At 37.8% G+C, this 19,760-nt stretch overlaps 1 protein-coding gene across 4 annotated transcripts in view; it reads right to left on the bottom strand.

Annotated features, from left to right (window-relative positions):
• The window catches only part of DIDO1 (death inducer-obliterator 1), an 85,847-nt gene that overhangs the window by 53,332 nt on the left and 12,755 nt on the right, over window positions 1-19,760 (bottom strand). For 2 of the 4 annotated variants that reach the window (XM_044455528.1, XM_044455527.1), the window contains exon 2: window positions 892-990. In XM_044455528.1, coding sequence (XP_044311463.1) covers window positions 892-958 — 67 coding nt within the window. In that variant the 5' untranslated portion in view covers window positions 959-990. Of the gene's footprint in view, window positions 1-891; window positions 991-2,395; window positions 2,692-3,632; window positions 3,816-19,760 lie in introns of those variants that run through there. The other 2 variants (XM_044455525.1, XM_044455526.1) reach the window with 2 other exon arrangements.

Here is a 19,760-nt window from a genome sequence, read left to right as displayed (position 1 = left end):
ATAACTTGAGGGAAAGATTAGCGGGTGGCTGTTCTTACTGGATGGAGGGATTCCAACCTGTTCTAGGAGACCATTAGGAAGCTGCAGCTTATAGAAAATGCAACAGCCAGACTAATATCAGGGACCAGATGGTCTGATTGTATTACACCTGCTTCTGACTGCCAGCCCTGAGGGAGGCTTGGTTGGTGGCAACAAGAAGGGCCTTTTCAGGGTGCTTGCCCCAGTTAAGGAACAAGCTCCTCACTGATGCCTGCTTAGAGCCAACCTATCTTTTTGGCACAAGGTCAAATTTTTCTTAAGTTATTGCAATTTTATATGCATTTTAAATACCATTTTAAATCTTTTTGTATGATAATTTTCCTAAAGTTTTTATATTGTGGTGCATTTTAAGCTTTGTTATAATAGACTGTTGTAAACCACCCAGAGAGCTTCAGCTGCCAGGTGGTATAGAAGTTAAAGAAGAAATAATAATATACGCTTTTATTAAATTATTCACTTCACCAAATAATTCATGGTGAGAACACCTAACTAACCACCTACTCCTATATATGCCCAATCAACTCCTGAGATCTTCTGAGGAAGCCCTCTTGGTTGTACCATGATTAATAGCACAAACAAGTAAAAGGAAATAAGCAGGCCTTCTGGTACTGGCACTTATCCCCAGGAAGGGCCTGATACATTTTGTTTTGAGACACAAAAGATAAGTCAAGTTTTACAGTCCTCTTGATGACAAACCTGTTTATCATGCTAGTGCTGTGACTAGCTGCAATTTTTTTTTATGTATTTTCTTTGTTCCTGTTTGTATGTTGATATTATACTCTACTTTCTATGTATATGTATTGCATGCTTATGATATCTTATGATATCAAGTAAGATAAATAAATAGTTTACCAAGAGATGAGTTTTCCATATTAGATTCAGTCTCCAGTGCGACAGATTCCAAATTCTCTTCTTCCATACTAGTGATAACACTATTCCCGAATGTCACCTCTGAAAAGACCAAAAATAAACTAAATAATCTACTATCAGTGAAAAAAGCTTTTACAATAGCAAGTAGATTTTTGTGGAAATATTAAATGGTTCATTAATATCATGAATAGTAAAAAAAGCAAACCCCAATATCTGAAGAATATTCCAACAATTCTTATGCATTTTGAATTGTCTGTTATGATTCATCTTATTGTTAAACCACCATTTAGGACATACCCTTATCTTCCATGTATAAAATCAGAAGAGTGTGTGTTCCATCAAATATCCTGAATAGGACATTATACACAGTACATACCCTTACTGAAACAGCTCCATGCTTGCACTTTCTGCCCTCAATAAGACAGAAACATTCAAACTGAATTAGCAGCATAATATACCCTAACTGCTAGTCATCCCTCTCAAAGCTTTGCCTGAGATCCACATTGCCTAAATACTTTTGACTTCTTTACTTTGGCATTTTCTGTTCATTTCAGTTTCTGTTCACTGACTGCATGGGTGTACTCATTGCTAGAAAAAAAATCCAACTCAAAAAACACCAGAAGGCTCACACACCAATTTTCTGAGTTCCCATCTGCTTTCCACCTATGAACCCAGCTACAGTGCTTCCAATGGAGAGCTGTTATCATGCACACTCTCCACTAGCAAAGTAGCCTTTGTTCATAATACACTGCCATTGGTTGACAGATAATTTTAAGCAGTTGCTCAAATCTGTCTTTTGAGGCAGGTGCAAGTCAGGATGCAGTCACAAGAACTGCTCGCTATTCATGCTCATTCGGGCTTTTGACATTTGGTCAGTTTTCCGTAGTCATTCCCTAAAGCACCAGAAAGCACCTGAGAGAGGAAAACCTGGAAAGGTTCCTGCCCAAGCACAGAAAAGAGCAACCACATAAAATGATGTGGTAACAGTCTTTCCATAATGTATTCTGCTCAAAGCAAAACCACAGGGTTTGGCTTCCACTTTTTCAGAACTTGTATAAAGAATCCCAAGCTTTGAGAAGCAAACTGCATATATGTCATTTGACCAATAGCCCTATCCAGGTATTCTCCTCCACCGTTCCACACAATTGCCACTGCACATGGAAAAGAGCAGAAGCAGGCCAACTGGCCTCTCCCCAGTGTCTCTGCTGCATTTCAGCAGATGTTGAAGTTGATTATCTGCAGCAGCAAAGTTTTATTTTGTTTTTTTTTAATTTGAGCAGGCTTTACATGGGACTTATGATATTCTTTCAATATTACAGAAGAATTTCTGAAGAAAAAAGCGGTTGTAATGCAATGCAACTTTAACATCTTAACACAGGCATTTACCTCTAGACAGGTTAAGAAGATTAGTACAGCATATGAACCCCAACTTCCAGAAAAAGGAAAAGAAATAGAAGAGTCTCCAATATCCTCTAAATGCTTTTACCTGACACAGCATTAGAGGATGCCAGGATTTTTTCTGCCCATTGTTGACTCAAATCAAAGGAAGAATCACTGGAGGACAGAAGTAAGTCAGAATCACTCAGCATAATCCCTACAGCACAAGCTGCTCTGGGGAAGTTAGAAGAACAATGTTCATCTTGAAGCCATTCTGAAGACTCTGAAACCTGCAACACTCCACATGGTATGGTTGCCTGTTGCAGGAAAATGTACGTATATGTTTGTTCAACAGAATTACTTCTTAGCCATTGCAGGCAAACAGTTCTTGAAGATTAACAGAAACTAAAAAATGAAAAATTCCATCAAAGTGTAATTTCATTACATTATAGGCAAAGTGGACCTTATTAAGTATTAATAATTTCTACATGCTACACTTGACAACACCTTCCCATTCTGTTCCTTCATTAATAATTCATATGAAGGGAATTAACTGGGCATTTTTCTAGATAAAAGTAGCTCAAGGTAATTTACCTGCTTTCAATTCCTGACCCTAACCTAAGATTTTATTTTTAAGTTCTTACGAAGGTCACAGAACAAGCAGTTGCAAAATAGAAATTTTCCTTACATATTGTATTAGCTCACATGTTCACCATCCCATAAATTGTAGGCTATTCCCATTTAATGAAATATTTCTTGGAAAAAGTTATCTATTTTAAGGTTATTTGAAAAGATCTTTAGCAATTAAAACAATCCCTGTTTTGATTTGGTCAGATTCCTTCTGAGCATTGTATCACTTCTTCTACTATCTGTCAGTTTCTTCACTATCCATTACTAACCTTCATTCCCCAACAGACAATTCCTAACTACCACAGATCAAAAGCCTGAAGATTCTACTCTATCTCATTTAAAGGGACACACTTAGAAAGTTCTATTGATGACTCTGGTTAACCACCAAAACAAAACAAAACAAAACAAAACAAAACAAAACCAAGGTTTTAGTTTACATTGCCAAAATTGGGCAACATAACTCAAGTACTATACACATCTGAAATCTAAACAATTCACTCAAATGACATAAAATCCCTACAATAATTCTGTATTTCATTTATATGCATCTTGATATATATTTTTTCAGATACAAAATACTTATTATATAAAATAGGGATTTGGATAATGGGGGACAACTATTATGCTGAAAAGCTGTCAGAATGCAATGCAGATATTGTCAACATTGAAAAGACGGGATGGTCTTGTGAGTCCTGTAACATTAAGGTATTTGATACCTTCACTAAACTGCCTTGTGCTTCATTGCCTAAAGCAGCAGCTACATCCGAGGGATCAGAGCTTGATGGCTGAAGAGAGTCTGAGTTTAAAGTGCTTCCTTCCACGCTGCAGCTTTGCAATAACCTCTCAATCTCCCTGTTAAGAATCTCCAACTCATCACACATCATGCAATTTTAAAAGATCTGCCAAAAGGAAGAGGGAAGAAAGGAGGGGGGGGAATCGGCTAATCACTACTTGTACATTAAAAAAAAAAAAAAATCCCTTTAATTCTAAAGCAAAACTGAAAGCCTAAGCAACTTCTCATCTTTCTAAATATATACGAATATAGAATGTGGTATTTCATCAGTCAGACCCCAGAAGAGCATGGACTTCCTATGCCCAGCAACACGCACGTTTTGCACCCAAACTCCTAGCATGCTCAGTCTTAAGAAAAAATAGTCAGGTATTAGTCAACCTTCAAAACCAGACATCATACAATTAGATTATTCCTTCAAATTCCCCATTTATTGGATAACACGCTGTTGTTTTACTCTCCTCCAAAAAAAAGTACATATATTATAAATATAATCAGATTGATAGTGCAGTCACAGCACAGCTATCACGTGTGGAGTCCACATGGCTCACAGTTCACTTTTCCCATTGCCCCACTGCAACAAGATCAGGACAAGGTGAAATCAGTACACACCTCCCATTTCCCACCAAGCTATATATTTTCAGAGCATGAGCGATTTGCAGGAGGTTGAGACAGGCCTCAATGAAGTGTTAGGGCTACCTACCAAGCTCCATCACAGAGCCCGTACTACAGATGCTGGAACAATACAGGAAACAGGTCTCTGGAATGTAAAGGTACTCCTGCACTACTTAAATCACAGCAGGTTGTCATGTGGGCTGTTTCTCCAAATTCAGAGGTTATTTTTTTTTTAACCTGGGTTGTTTACAAATAGCTCAGTTGTGATGTCTAAACCTGGCAGAACAACTTCCTTGCACGCTGTTGGGAACAGCTTGAGAATTTCCAGGGGAAAGGCAACACCCCACCTCCTGCCCACCACTACTCTTTACACTCACTAGTATGGCTGCCATCCTCCCTCAAGCCTTGTCAATGGCCTCCACTGCATACTCCTAAAAATGAGGGAAGAGGGAACACTTAAATGTGTCCTGAATGCACACACCACCTTTTATAAAATGGCCTTCCACATTCAAAATCACCACTACAAAATTTGAGTATATTCCTCCTCTACTTTAGGCTCTGCATGAAATTTGTATTATCATTAGTAATCCCTGTCATTGATCCATACCCAATACCCATAGTGGCAGCTAACAATGGAAACTAAAAAAGGGAAGCAACAAGCACAAAGCAAAGGGCTGGGGGAAGCCATGACAATGGCAGGAGCAGCTTTTCAAGTTTGTTAACCCATTTGTAAGGGCTCATAAAATTATATGCATTTGGTGCTGTGATGTAGGTGGGACGATGTTCCTTTTGAGCCAACAACCCCTTGGGACCAGTTGCAGAAAGTGTGCTGATATAGGAAGTTAGATTTTATGCTGCAGAGATAAATGACACAACTGCCAGGAGAGGAAAAAACAAGCCATCACAAACCACAGTGTCCAGCTGTTTATCAGGAGTAACAGACAAACCACGAAACCCAGTTGCAGCTTTTTCTCAGGGTAGCAAGACATGCAAAACTGTCTCATGTGTAAATTAAACTTTTCACAGTAGTATGGCAACTGTTTTAAATATTGAAGGCTAAAAAAACTACATGCTTATAAAAATAGTAATCTCACCTCAAACTGAAGACAGACAAGCAAGAATATTATAAAATGGACTGTTCTGTCCTGACAGGAAAATAATGCTTTGCAATATAAGTAAACATTCTTCTACCAAGAACCAGTTAATGTACTGCAAAGAAGAATACAAAGTGGCCCTCTTTAAATATTATGCTATGCTACCCTCTGAATACACTACATAAAGTGGACTGTTCTTGGAAGAACCCACAGTTCACTCAACAGTGGATCAATATGGTTTAATCTCTCACTCCTTTCCTCTCAGTTCTCCTGCCATTATCAAGACTCTTTCACAGTAGTGCCTACCTTATCTCCCCACAACCTCTTACTGTAATCCCTTTTTTTCTTTTTGGAGACTCATAAATGTGCAAGTGCGGATCATATTTTATTTGACCCTAGAAAATTATGCAATGGTGTTTGCATCACCATCATCATTTTGTAGTCATTCACAAGTGTGTTCCTTCAATTGTCCAATATGTGCAGTCTTGCCTGGTCAACTTCCTTGTATGTTTCAGCTGTCAAAGGGAGCATCCAAACAGAAGACATAACAGACATAAAAATGACAAGATAATTGTGCACAGTTGACAGAGACCAAGCTGTAAAATGAAAAGCACCAAAAAGGAAGGAAGTAGTAAAAGGAAGTGCACAGAGAGACAGTGTCTCCTCCTTGACAATGTGAACCTGATGCTTTTAAGGGTTGAACTGACACTTCTCAAAGCCCTCCACCTTTTCAACACTTTCCCCAGCCTCCAGCTGCTCCAGAAAGGGGAGATAATGATCCACATTGTTCTTCATAGTTCTTTTTCAGTGTACTTACGTGCATTTGCCAAGAACAATTTAAAATTATGCATATGTTGGTTTAAAGAATAATTTAAAAATGATTTGTGCAATTTAAACATTTTTGCACTTTTCTAAGACCAAACTGTTTTGTTTTTTACAACATGGTGATGAACCACTGAAAGTGACTCCAAAATGCAGCCTGGGAACTGCTGGATGGACTTTCACCAGTGACGGAAAGGCAAGATACTGAAGAATTTCAGGGGGTTTTGCTGCTCTTGTTTAGCAGGCAATCCCTCAACCTACAATGAAGTTGCTGCCCTGGGTTCAGATGATAAAACAACATATTGTGGGTCAAACAACCCCTAGAACAAGTCATGAGCTGTCAGGAAGTTATCAAGAAGCACTCTGCATTCAGAAATCACTCATGATGATTGTTGTGCTATGTGAATCCAGTGACTATCTCTGTACTAGCTAACCATATTCATTTTTATATGAAAACAAAGGCACTGCACCGAAGTTTAGATTTTAAGCAAGGAGTAGGAAAATATGGCCCTCTAAATGTGGAACTGCAATTTTCAGCAGTCCAAACCAGTACAGCCAATTATTTTAATTCAGCAGTTCCCCACCTAAATTTTAAGCCTTTAGCCCAAGTTCTTCACTATAACATATTTCTGTACAATAACTAAATGATAATTAACAATGGAACTATGGAATGCTCCAAAACTGTATCTAAAAGTTTAAATCTTAAATATAAAAAATGTTATCAAAGATTTTAACAGTAATGTCACAGTAGCATTACTATTGAAAAATTTTACCAGAGTTGTGTGTTCATAATCTTTCCCCTCCTTGTTCTATGTGCACCTGCTTATGAATATACATATTAGTAATGGCAGGCCATCACAGGACACTCCAAAATATCCAAAATGCAGCTATTCTTGCTTATTCTAAACCAAACCACAGTGAAGGGAATATGTGTTGCCTATCTCTTCTGTAGCCAAGACAGTGTAGCAGTGAGGTACCCTGACTGTTTAAGTTCACATATACATGGTAGGTGGGTATAGATTGGATCTGGTCAAGGCAACCATGTACTCTTATACACCAGAAGGGCTCCCATTATGTACCATTTTACACAGGAGGACTCTATACAGAATGGATATTGTAGCTCTACATCCCCATAATTTGGCTATCAGACCTGGTAAGACAGGATATGAGTGTTTGGTAAATACTCTTACAAAGCCATTCAAAGCTTTGTGGATCAGACAGCAAGGCATGTAGGGTGCTGGGAATTACTGAGCTTATGGGGATGCCCATGACCCCCATCCCCTTTATACGTAGTATATGACTGTAAATGCTGCCAATTCCAGCATTACCAGATAGAAATACTGAAATTAGACTTTGAAGTATCAAATTTGGTGACCTGATTGCACACTTTATGATAAGCCACAAATCTCCCTATATTCTATCCTTCACATCTTGACTGTTTTAATGCCTACTACAAAATGCACATGGGTACACACACAATGTTTTGCATATGAATCCATCTGCCTCTTTGGAGTGCAGCTGATTTCTAAAGACCACCTGAGTTCACCAGGCTTGTGGGGTATAGGAGACTCAATCTAAAGAAAAACCTGAAGTCTTGCTATACTTTATGAAATTCCCTATACAGCACTTAGAACCTGGCCAAAGTACATAATACATGTATAATCTATGCAAAGAGCTATTAAACAATGAAATCAAATGGAAGTGGATTTATTTATTTCTGTAGAACCAGATTCAAAATTTAATGAAACACCCTAAGTATCAAGAGATACAGGATGTGATGGCACCACTGGGGGTAAATTATCGAAGGATTAAGCAAAAGAGATTTGCAGGCTCGGTCAATCCGCATTTCCCACCTGCCTCTACTAGTGCAGCATGCTTAGAGCAGCTGACAAGCAATAAATGCTTAAAAATACATGGAGCAATTTATAACAACTGATCCTAAAATTACAAATTTGAACAAAAAATTAAACCGTCATGTGTTATTTATGTGTAATTCATGTTTTTTTCCTGAAATGAATAAAATGTGATCAACTTTCACTCCAAATCACCAAGGCTGCTTACCACATAAAATTATTTGTTATTATTTCTCACCTTTTTTCCTTTCAAGGAATTTAAGGCGGCTTACATAATTCTCCTCCTCCTCTCTTATCCTCACAACAACAATCCAGAATAGTGAAACTAAAAAGGTTCCATAAAAATGCCAATCCACTTGTTTGCAAAGAATTTCAAAACCTTTGATCATGATCTATATAGTATAAAATTAGCACTAAATTAGATACTGGTATTCTCACAGATTATCCCAAAATTGTACAACTCTTTGCTAGGTAGGGCTCAATTAGTTCTCTCTCTCATCATGATCTCTCAGATGGTTAAAACAAATTCTTGCAGGATTTTGTTGTATTAGTTAATTTCCCATCACATATTTTTGCCATCTCCTGAATCTGGCATTTTATCATATTAGCATTTACATGGATTTTTCAAATAATTGATCTTAAATGACTCCCTAGACTCCCTAGATGGTATGAAAACACTGGGAGGATGAGATATAAATCATTAGTATTAAATAAAATACTTGGACAGGGATTGAGGCAGGGGAAGAAAAGGGAGTTTTGAAATTAATCTTTTTCTTCCATGCACGCATAAGAGCTCTAAGCAATATCAGTAGAAGGCCTGCTCAGAACTTTCTTTTCACAGGGTAAATGTCATGCTTTTTTGCTGATATGCAACATACCACTTGAGAAGCAACCCTTACATTCAACTGTGCCATACCACAGTGGGCTAGAAAACACTGCTGGAACAGGTACCTCCTCCATCTCCACGGCTCCACATATTGGTTCCAGAGGGAGAAGAGAGGATGAGGTAGTCCACTCACACAGAAGTATAATTTAGCCAAAGAGATGTGTCTAGCTGGTGGTTCTGGTGAATTAATTTCCTCTTCCCTCTTGCAGCACTTTAGTTCTACTCCAGAAGGCTGGGGAAAATGCCAGTGTTGATGGGAGGGGGCACTGAGTAATACTGGATTCAGCTCAAACACTGCAAAGCTCAGTCAGTAAGACAGCGTAAGTACAAGAGCACAGGTCACCCAGGACAGCTTAGTGGTGATGCTCTTGAGATAGCACCTTCTGAATCCTAGTAATCCATTAATCAGTGAATAGTACCAACTCTGTAATTGAAAAAATACAAGCCAGACTGCACATTTCCTCACTTTTGGGTTAAAAATTCCTTATATTTTATGGAGAGCCATGAATTAAGATGGTGAAAATTCCACGCTATTCCATAGTTTTATTAAATGCAGCTTTATCTGAAACCTATTTAAATTTTAGAGTAATCGCTGAATTTTTAAAAATCTTATTTTAGCCTTAATGTTTTCTTTTTTTCAATCCTGTAGGCATCACATATAAAAAGCATGTGAAGTCTTTTAAGTGTTAGGCATTTTGCAGAAACTACAAACACTGTGCCTGAGATACAGAGAGCTACTTTAGGCATATCCAGCAGAACTTGCCTTATTTTGCCCCACAAGAAGCAAATAAAAAAGCCCCCCCCACCCCGTTTTAACAATAGTTTGCCATACAGGACAGAGTATACGTGCATTGAAGAAACACAACACAATAATTGGATAGACTGATCAGGCCGTAATTATTTGGAATCTGAACAATTTACATCAGAATTCTTATTCTTTAACGTAATGCAACAAAAATATTAGATTGTCCTACATGACTCTTAAATCTTTCTATGCAAAAAGGGAGAAAAGTGACTGTATTAAACATCAACATCAGCTCACTGCCTAGACCTTGATAGTAGCATCGCCATCAAAATTTATCAGGCTACTGTAATCTTGTAGTTAATACAGCATTAATAACACATTTGAAGAAAATAATTAAAGTGAGTATTTATAGTACAATCACAGGAAATCTTTCAGGTAAGATTATTTGGTATTTTATTACATCAAGGTCTGGCTATGCTGTATAAAGCAATAAACATTCTAAAATTGTCAATACCTATTTGCTTTTCTGATTTGCAAAAGGGACTTTAAAAGAAAGCAATTGCTAGAATAAACCTAGCTTCTCAAATGGTGATCCTATGGATTAAAATGAAATTATAACTTAAGGTTGATCATTAAGTGTATCATAACTTAAACACAAAGCCATAGCAAGAATGAAAATACTATTATTTTAATTAAATTAATTTATGTGAACTTCCCTGATAACCTATTTTTATATTCTGTCATAGATAAAATACCATAACAGTTGTCAATGTTCCACTACTTGTCTGGGTAGCATTTTTTCCCTCATAAACATATTACAAATGCCAGCAAATTGTTTATGTCCTGAATTGCTGCTTAAAACTCTTCTGAATATTAGCAAGTATCTATTGTCTGTATTAAACTTTATAGACACACACAACATGAAAGTATAGGTCCAGTGCACAGCTTGCAGGATTGTTGTAAATGGGAAGAGAAGCACAGTTCATTAAAGGAAATAAAGTGCCTGAGGACCACACATGTTGGCTACTATTGGTGGTCATCACAAAACTGGTCGTCACTAGGACCATACCTGACTTCACAATGCTCATTAGGTGGGCAGAAAAAAATCTGTACTATGTTCACAACTCTACTTCTGGAGCACAGAAGTGGCACTTGCAATGCCAAATCTAGGTTTAGATCTAGATCCAATTTATTTCCAAACTAGAAAGGTTGATGGAAATTCATTTTGAGTTGGCACTACCTTTCTCTAAGAGTTCAGCTCTGCAGTACCAAGCTGACAAGCTGCTGCTTCATCATTCCAACTTGGAGTTGAGAGCCAGGTTGTGGAACTATCCAAACCAAAGGTATAGAGTGACTGTGAAGGTCTGTACCTCCACACTGCCCAGGTACAGAACCAAGTCAACATACCACAACTTTCTGCAACATCCAGTTCAGAAAACTGGAGGCTGGATTTGAGTTGGCTGGATTGTACCAATCCAATATGCCTTCATTTCAGTTACATGGGAAATGAGGATGTAGGGTTTTGCATGGAAAGATGGTAAGGAACATGGCCATCACAAAGCAAAGGCAAGTCCCATCCACACACTTCCACCTTCAAGCTGGAAGCAGAAGTATGTCAACTTAGATCTACAATGACCGGATGTTCTCAGAACAACTGATTTTTAAAACAATTGGTCTAATGAAAAAGGTAATAGGTGGAGAGAATAAATTCCACTCATAAAACTACTTAAATAAATCTGCTCCTCCTGCCAACAACCTATGTGAATTCAATAGAGCAGTATTTTGCATGACAGCCTTGTTCCTTCACACAATGAGACCCACCTACATGTCAGCATCTAGTTTAGCATGCTTACTCCTTTTTAGATTAATGGGATTAAATATGCAAAAATGATGAGGAATGCTAAGAAGCTTGCCTGCAGTTTTGATACATGGATAAGACAATTTATAACTGCTAAGGATCCTATCCAAAATCACCTGGGAGTTTGTAACAACTTTCCCTAGAAAGTGACTGTCACATAGTTACGGTCCCTTGTTTGATCTGTACTTTGTAAGAAATTTCTGTAAAAAGAGCAAATATAATAGCAAGCTTTAAATATATGGCTAAATAAAATCAAATGAGACTAGCTCAGGAATGCCTTTATTTACAAAGGAAACTTTGCACTGGCAAAGTTGTAATTTTGCATGAAGACAAGCATGCATGGAGCATGTTCTTTGTTTTCATGCAGAATAATGCTCCCCAAAATTCTTCTGTGAGATCTTGCTTCCAAAGATAATGCATGCTCCCTGCATTCCTCATTTTCCAATGAAATTCCTCCTTTTCGCCACCATAGCAATTTCTGCAATGTATTCAGCAGTGGAAGAGGTGCAGGCCACAGAGAGCCATGGTGGAGAATATCAAATGATACTAGCAGCCAACATTATGCATTATAGCAACAAAGTATGGCATGAAAATAAAAAATAGTCACCTCCATCTCTGAAATATTCTTCATTCACACTTAAGATAAACTGTTTCAGAAAGGTTTGGGGCAAAATTTCAACCATGTACAACTACTACAGAAGTAAACAAAACAGTATGTTGAACCTAGATTTTCATTTCTGAACTGCTCTGAAGGAATGTGAAACCAAATCACTAAACTATCTCATTCAGCAGTGTTAAGCCTGACACTAACCACAGCAAAACCTGCCCCGCCAAAATGACATCAGCCCACTAGTGGTATGCAATTCGTTAACTGAAGCCTGACAGAGATAAAAGGAATCCAATGGCTATCCCATACAACTCTTTGCCATAAAGCACAGCCATTCACACATCAAATAACGTAATCCTGAACACAACATGCACTTGAGAGAAGGTGAGTTCAGAGGTGAGGGTAGGTTGTTTGTTAGTTTTTCAGGCTATAAATAAGAAGGATTCATATAGGCAAAGGATGATAATGCTCCTTCATATAGCAAAACCACAGTTGCTTAAGATTTACTCAGATTTGTAGCTTCCATAATTTACACCCATCATGCAGCTTTATGAAAAAGCCTCTTTTCTTCGATAAAAGGCATGTGCAACTCTTTCTTTCATACATATTTATGCACCTGAGTTCACTATATTCCTTTTTTGCCAAGGTAAGTTGCACCAATACTATTCCTTATTAACAATATTAGTGACAATTTCCTGATGGAATTATACCATCCTCTCAACTCATTTTCGCTAGCTGTTCAAAACAGATGTACATGAGCCAGCCTGACAACATGCTCATATAAAGGCATCAAATAACCATAGCTTATACATTATTTGTACTGCTTTATTCCAGCTCAGTTCATTTGCTGCTCGTGGTTACACATGATGCATGCAATGCTTCAGAGCTTTCCTGAAAACTCCACCAGACCAAACTGGTTTCATCATCAGGCAATGCCTGAAGACACTAGGTCACCAATTCGCTAAATGATGGTCAGTATAAAGCTTCATAAACTGAGCTGAAGCTGTGCATGCCAAATGCACTATCTGGTGGAAGGTCTCCTCCACCGGAGAGTTAATTTATTCATGTAGAACTTTAATTGTTTTCAACTAAACTGACCCAGTATGCCTTTCAAATAGCTTACTCTATTTACATTGGTAAACAAAGTATATAAAAACACGACTCCTTTCACCAGTATAGCAAGGTTACTGTGCTACTTGAAAAAGGGTAAAAACACAATTTTATGATCTCTGATATTCACTCTGACTGTATTTAATTCAGTGTAATGTATCTCCAGCCTCAGTGGAATTTGACAAAACACTGTACAACTTACAAATCTCATTTCTCCTTTTATTCTTCATTTTTGCCCTTGTAATGGTTGCAGATGTTTGATACGATTTTTAAAAAATGCTTGGCCTGATCCCATACATGTTCTGCCAACAAAAGCACTTGAAAAGAGCAGAAGACTAAACAAAGGAACATCTTGATTATATGGCTGCATTCCAATTAACTAATTTAACCTAACTGTTAACTTTATTTCCTTCTTCTAACTCTAACAGTGCTACTTTTAAATGTCTTAATTTCTGAAACTAAGCCATGTACTTAAGTTATTAGATACTAGCTTTAAAGTCAATCCTCTTAGGACAGGGGTCCAGATAAACTATGCTTTGAAAGACAAGATAAAGAAAGGGCTTATAGGTGTCACTTAAAACTGGTTACGTCTCAGGTGATGGCTCATTAGGAAACTTCCTTAACGTCTTTATGTTCTAAAATATAATTATGCTTTACTTCTTACATAAATTACACTAGAAGCCTTCTCAAATACAGTTACAGCCTTTTCATATAGAAAGGAAGGATACAGAAAAAATGTGACATACAACCACTGTGTGTGTTCCAGAAACTGGTTACAGATATGTATTCTATACTTTAGGTGGTTCTCAGCTATTTCCTAGTCAACTATATTGTAATACAATGGGTCTGACTCTTCCTTGCAATCCAAGGAAATGACATGCATCATGTTCCACTGTGGTTGAGGAATGAATGAAAGAAGACAAATTTATGTCTCAGTAAGTTTAGCAAATCTATTTATTTATTTATTTATTTATTTGACTTCTATCTCACCCATTAGTCAAAATGGCTCTCTGGGCGGGTTATAAAATATAATATAATGTACATAATAAAAGATAATATAAATAACAAATAACAAAGTTAACACTTTTAAAGTGTTTGGTTTCAGATTGTACATTGGGTACATATAGTCTTTAGGTAATATACATTTACATATACATGCATAAAGCAAATAAACAACTAGGTAACACTATTTAAGTATCCATTATCTAAATGGCATGACTTTCAAACCTCTAACAGCAAAGCAGAAAACTGGGTTCAAAGGTGTGATAGCAAATTTGTCCTATCCCTGATACTGAAATTCTGGAACAATGTGTGTGCCTTTCAGAATCATCACCTTGGCTATTTTGAAATTGCTGTTTTCTAAAAGGCTAAAGATTTATATGATCTGAAGAGAAACCATTGGGATTGTCACATGTTCCTACACACGTCTCAAAAAGTGAAACCTAATGTCATAAGCCAAAGAAGTGAGTTAGAAAACTACACTCATTAGAAAGGCACAAGAACAAACTCAGCAAAAGTATATATTCCTCATTAAAATGTCAGTTTGCTGGGGCCAGTATCATTTCCTTTAATTAGCAGTACACTATCAAGAAATGAGAAGGTACACTACTATGCACTACAGCAGAGCAAAACATAAAAACTCCCATTTCTCTGTATTTGTGAGCAAGCAAGTTGATGCCACAGCCCAGCTTTGGATGGTGTACTAGCTGCATCCCCTACAAGGGAAGGCAGATCTGCCTACAGTGATCCACGACCTTCAGTCACCTCACATTCAGATTACTGAAACACTCTACATGAAGCCGCACTTGAAGAATGTCCAGAAATTTCACTTAGTACAAAATGTAGTGGCCAAAATTCTGCCTGCTGTATTTGACTGACCTTATATCACAGGCTCTGAACAAGCTGCACTGGTTTCCACTTTGCTGCCAAACTCAATTTACTGCTGGACATTTGAAAGATTGCATAACAATGGAGTTAAAAGAGTACTAAGGAGAATAAGGACATTGTTCAGTACCTGGATGAATATTTTTATCTGCCTATACTGCAGAAAAAGATATATCTGTGCCTGAACTAATGTTTTCAGGAAGGAAGTTCAAGGAATGAATGCTAACAGTGGTAGTAAAATATGAAGATTCATGTTTTACCACCACTAATTCACTAATGGAAAGTTAATATGTCACCAGATAGTAACAATCCAAGAGGTCTTAAAGAACTCAAATAAATGAACTGTCCAGACAGCACATTAAAAAAACACTACTGAAAAAGAATTAGCAGTGCTTCTGCAAATTGTCCTGTCTCACAAGCATTTATAGTTCTTGGAGAGCTTTAATAAGCACATAGAAAGGAATGATCTGGTAGATATGGTTTGCTTTGACTTCCAAAAGGCTTTTGGCAAAGCCCCTCACCAAAGATACCTAATCAAGCTAAGCAGTCATGAAATAAGGTGTGTGTGTGTGGGGGGGGGATCCTCCTATGGACCATTAACTGCTTAAAGAACAAAAAGCAGTAAGTGGGAATAGATGGCTTTTTCCAAAGGAAGAATATAAACAGTGGGGACTCAGAGGGATCTGTATTAGAACGAATACTTTAAGTTTCAATTTATTTATAATTATCTGCCATTAGAAGAAACCAAGTGGACATGTCTGCTGATAAAAAGGTGCATTCCGTGTTAGCCATAATTAGGAAAGGAACTGAAAATAACACCCCCCCCCCAAAATCATATTGCCCTTATACCTATCTATAGTGCATTGATACTTAGAATGCTGGGATCATGTAACTGAGAAGAGAGGTGACTTAGGGGAGACATGATAGAGTTGTACATGCATGCTAAGGAAAAAGTGGATTAAGAAGGAATTTTTCTCCCTCTCTTGTAATACTAGAGGTTATCCCATGAAGCGAATTCGTGGGAAATTCAAGAGAGATAAAAGGAAGTTTTCATGCAACACATAGCTTCAGTACAAAATTCATTTCCACAACATATAGTGATGGGCACCAATTTGGATTGCTATAAAAACCAAATCTGAAAGCATCAGAGGCGGGCAAATACCTATGCATATCAGTTGCTGGGAAACAGGGACATGAAGGTGCTGTTGCACTACTGTCCCACTTGCAGGTTTCCTATGGGCAGTTACTTGACTGTGTGAACTGAATGTTGGGCTCTATGAATCCTAGGTCTGATTTGGCATGGCTATTTTTATGTCCATAAGGTGCTGGTTCTTGGTAAACCTAAATGATTTCAGGCCAAATGATCTGAAACATCACCTCCTATTGTATAAGCCTGCCCAAAATTCACCTTTATCATATTTCACCTCCTAGAGAAGCAAAGTTGGTAAGCAATCATTAACAGGGCCTTTTGTGTACCAGCTGCTAAAGTGTTCTTCCAGGGAGGTCAGACTAGCTTCATCTCTACCAGCCTTGGGTGAGGCAATTTTGTTCTGCTAAGCTTTTGTCAGTTAAAACCACTACTACGCTTTCTGTCATATCTTGAGGCCTACAATATGTTTTAAGGGTTTGTATTTGTATTTTATCCTTTATATATTTATCCATCACCTTGAATACTCATGGACTAAAAGAGGAAGCTATTCTGGTTACTAGAAATTAAATTAGCAATAACTGTGTCAGCAAAAGACTAGAAACTGCCAATATATATTTGAGTTGTACATTGCAACTGGATGATGAGATGTATTTTTAGAATGCCCAGGTCATACCATTACAAATTACAGGGAGAAATTTGCAAGGTAGAAAATGTGGCCTTCCAATCCATTTGAGTTCCTTCTATGAATATTTTCAATCTAGCTGCAAAAAGTGATCTCTCCTGTTGACTACGAGAGATACTGTTGACTCGTATATTCCAGCATCCAGGCTGCTTTACTTTGACACATACTGAGAACATTCATCTCAGCCCCATTCCAGATAATATACATTCCACGGAAGATCATGCTTTCTAATTTGTATGCGCCACTTAATAAATATCAATGATCATCAGTAAGCAATCAAATATAATAGGTGTTCAATTAATTTTTATAGTTCTCTGGATCTTCAGCAGTGTTATATACATTCAAGATTTTACATAAAAACATATTATATAATGACCAAAGATTACCAGCAGGTATTCTCTGTAGTATGTTATTTGCCATCCAAACTGGGACAGTACACCAACTGCTCTGCCCGCTCCACATCACCATTTAAAGGTCATGATTTTTGTTAATGTCAATTTTGTTAATGTTCATCCACAGTCCTATCTTTGCACTTGTTTCACTTTCATCAGTTGTTTCAATTCATTGCTTTCTGCATGTAATACATATCATGTGCCTATCTTCAATTATTAAAGTATCTTCCCATTTTCCCTCCTTCCTCTGATCATAATCCAGTTTTCCTTATGTGCTATGAGCACTGCTTAGACAGGGAAATAAAATACACCCTTGTCTGAAACTGTTGCATATAGGAAACTATTCTGTTTCTCCATATTCTGTCCTAACAGCAGCTGCTTGTCTTGATGCACCTTCACTTCATACATAGGTTATGAATTGGGAAAATCATATGCTAAAGCATGCCCATTTCTTTCAGCACCATCCCTAACTTCTTGTGGGCGACACAAAGACTCTGCTATAGACTAAAAAGCACAGACTGATCTTTGAAATTATCTGGTGAGCTCCAACAGCCAAGAGCTCCAATTATATGACCTCTTCCGTTATGGAATCCAGCTTGAACATCAGGCAATTCGTCCTTTATACAGAATAAAATTCTTTGATGCACCACCTTATGCACTGCTTTGCTTGAAAGGAAAATTAGTGCAAGTTACTTATAGAGGTTGCACTCCATAGCATATTCTTTCTTAGGAAATGGGATGGCTTCCAAACCTATTTGTTTTCCTATTTTTGGCATATTCTTGTCACCACCAACTGATTCAGTCTCAACAGGTTGGAATAGTTCTACCAGCATCCCATAAATAGCGGCTTTGTTCCTCCCAAATACTTGACTGCAACTTTCTCTTCACTAATACTGCAGGATCTTCCTCACAGGATTCCTCTTCGAAGGAGTGTGCCATCCTTTCATCCCATTTGTATAGCTTTTCTGTATATTGTTTCCACCTTCTCTTTATTTATTCTGGTCTGATACTATGCTACCCTGTTTATTTTTCAGCAGTCCTAGTCTAGATTTGAATTTATCTTTTATTTCTTTGATCTACTAGAATAGGTACTTTGTTTTTCCTCTTTTGGTGTTCTCCTCTATTTTCGTGCACTGATCATTGTAATAATAATTCTTCTTCTTGATTTCACACAATATTAACTGAGAAAAAAGCATTTAAAATTCTCAACCTGTTTCTGTCACCATTTGCTTTTGTCTCTTGTCTGCCCTTAACTGTGAGTTTTTCTGTCATTCATGTAGGCTTTTACTTTTATGTAACAGGAATTGTTTTGCCATTCTTCCCTTTCACAGTTTGTTTTCACTCTACACTTCTTCTGGTTCATGGTCAATTTAGATTCAGTAATGCACATCTGTTCATGTGGACCTTAAATTTCTCAGGGATGTTACTGAAGTAGGCACTATGCTTCTGCTGGTGATTATTTTATCAGGTTTACTGATATTAGGAGTTTATCACCTTTATCACAAACTGTTCCTGGTCTAGTTTCAGCAGTTTTTCCAACTCTTCATTCCAATGATATTATCTGATTTCCCTATTGGTCATCTGGTGATGTCTATGTGCAGTCCTCTTATCAATTGCTTGACATAGCCATTTCCAATAAACCAATTGTTGGCCTCACAAAATTCTGTGAGTTTTCTCCTGCATTGCTTCTGACACTGAGGACAAATTTTTCCACAACTTCAGATTCTTTGTTTCTTTTTCATTCTTGTTACCTATGATTATTAATACGTCTTGGTTTAGTGCGTTATCGATTTCCTCTTGGATGGCTACATGAAATGTTTTCATTTCTTCTTCAGCATCCTTCAGTGTATTCTAGAATAATGGTTATGTTGATAAGTTTTCAGAGAATCCTGGTATTACTGCCACTCTATACTACGTTGGTGTACCTGCAACCAGAGTACTGTGTTCCATCCTGAGCTCCACATTACAGGAAGGTTACAGCCAGGTTGGAATCAGTGCAGGGTAGGGCCACAAGGATGGTGGGCAGATTGCAGGGGAAGCTTTATGAGGTGAGATGGAGGGAATTGGGTCTTTCCAGCCTGGAGAAGACTCTGAGAGAAACTGCTGGCAACATATAGGTATGTGAGGGGGTGTTATGCAGAGGTGGGGCATGACCTGTTTTCCCATGTGGAGAAGGGAAGCTTTTCCAAGGGAGCAAAGCTCAGGGAACCAAGGCTCAATTTGGATGCCAGGAAGTACTGACAGTTAGGACCCCTAAGGTATGGAATAGGCTTCATGGGAGGTGGCTGAAGCCCCATTGGTGAGGGTATTTATGGACATGCACATGGCAGGCATGTCCATCAGTGGAGCTGGCTGG

Source organism: Varanus komodoensis, unplaced genomic scaffold (assembly GCF_004798865.1).
Source record: "Varanus komodoensis strain SLA01 unplaced genomic scaffold, ASM479886v1 scaffold8, whole genome shotgun sequence".
NCBI lineage: Eukaryota > Metazoa > Chordata > Lepidosauria > Squamata > Varanidae > Varanus > Varanus komodoensis.
Note: the sequence above shows the minus strand (reverse complement) of the source record. Positions and strands in the feature narration are given on the sequence as shown.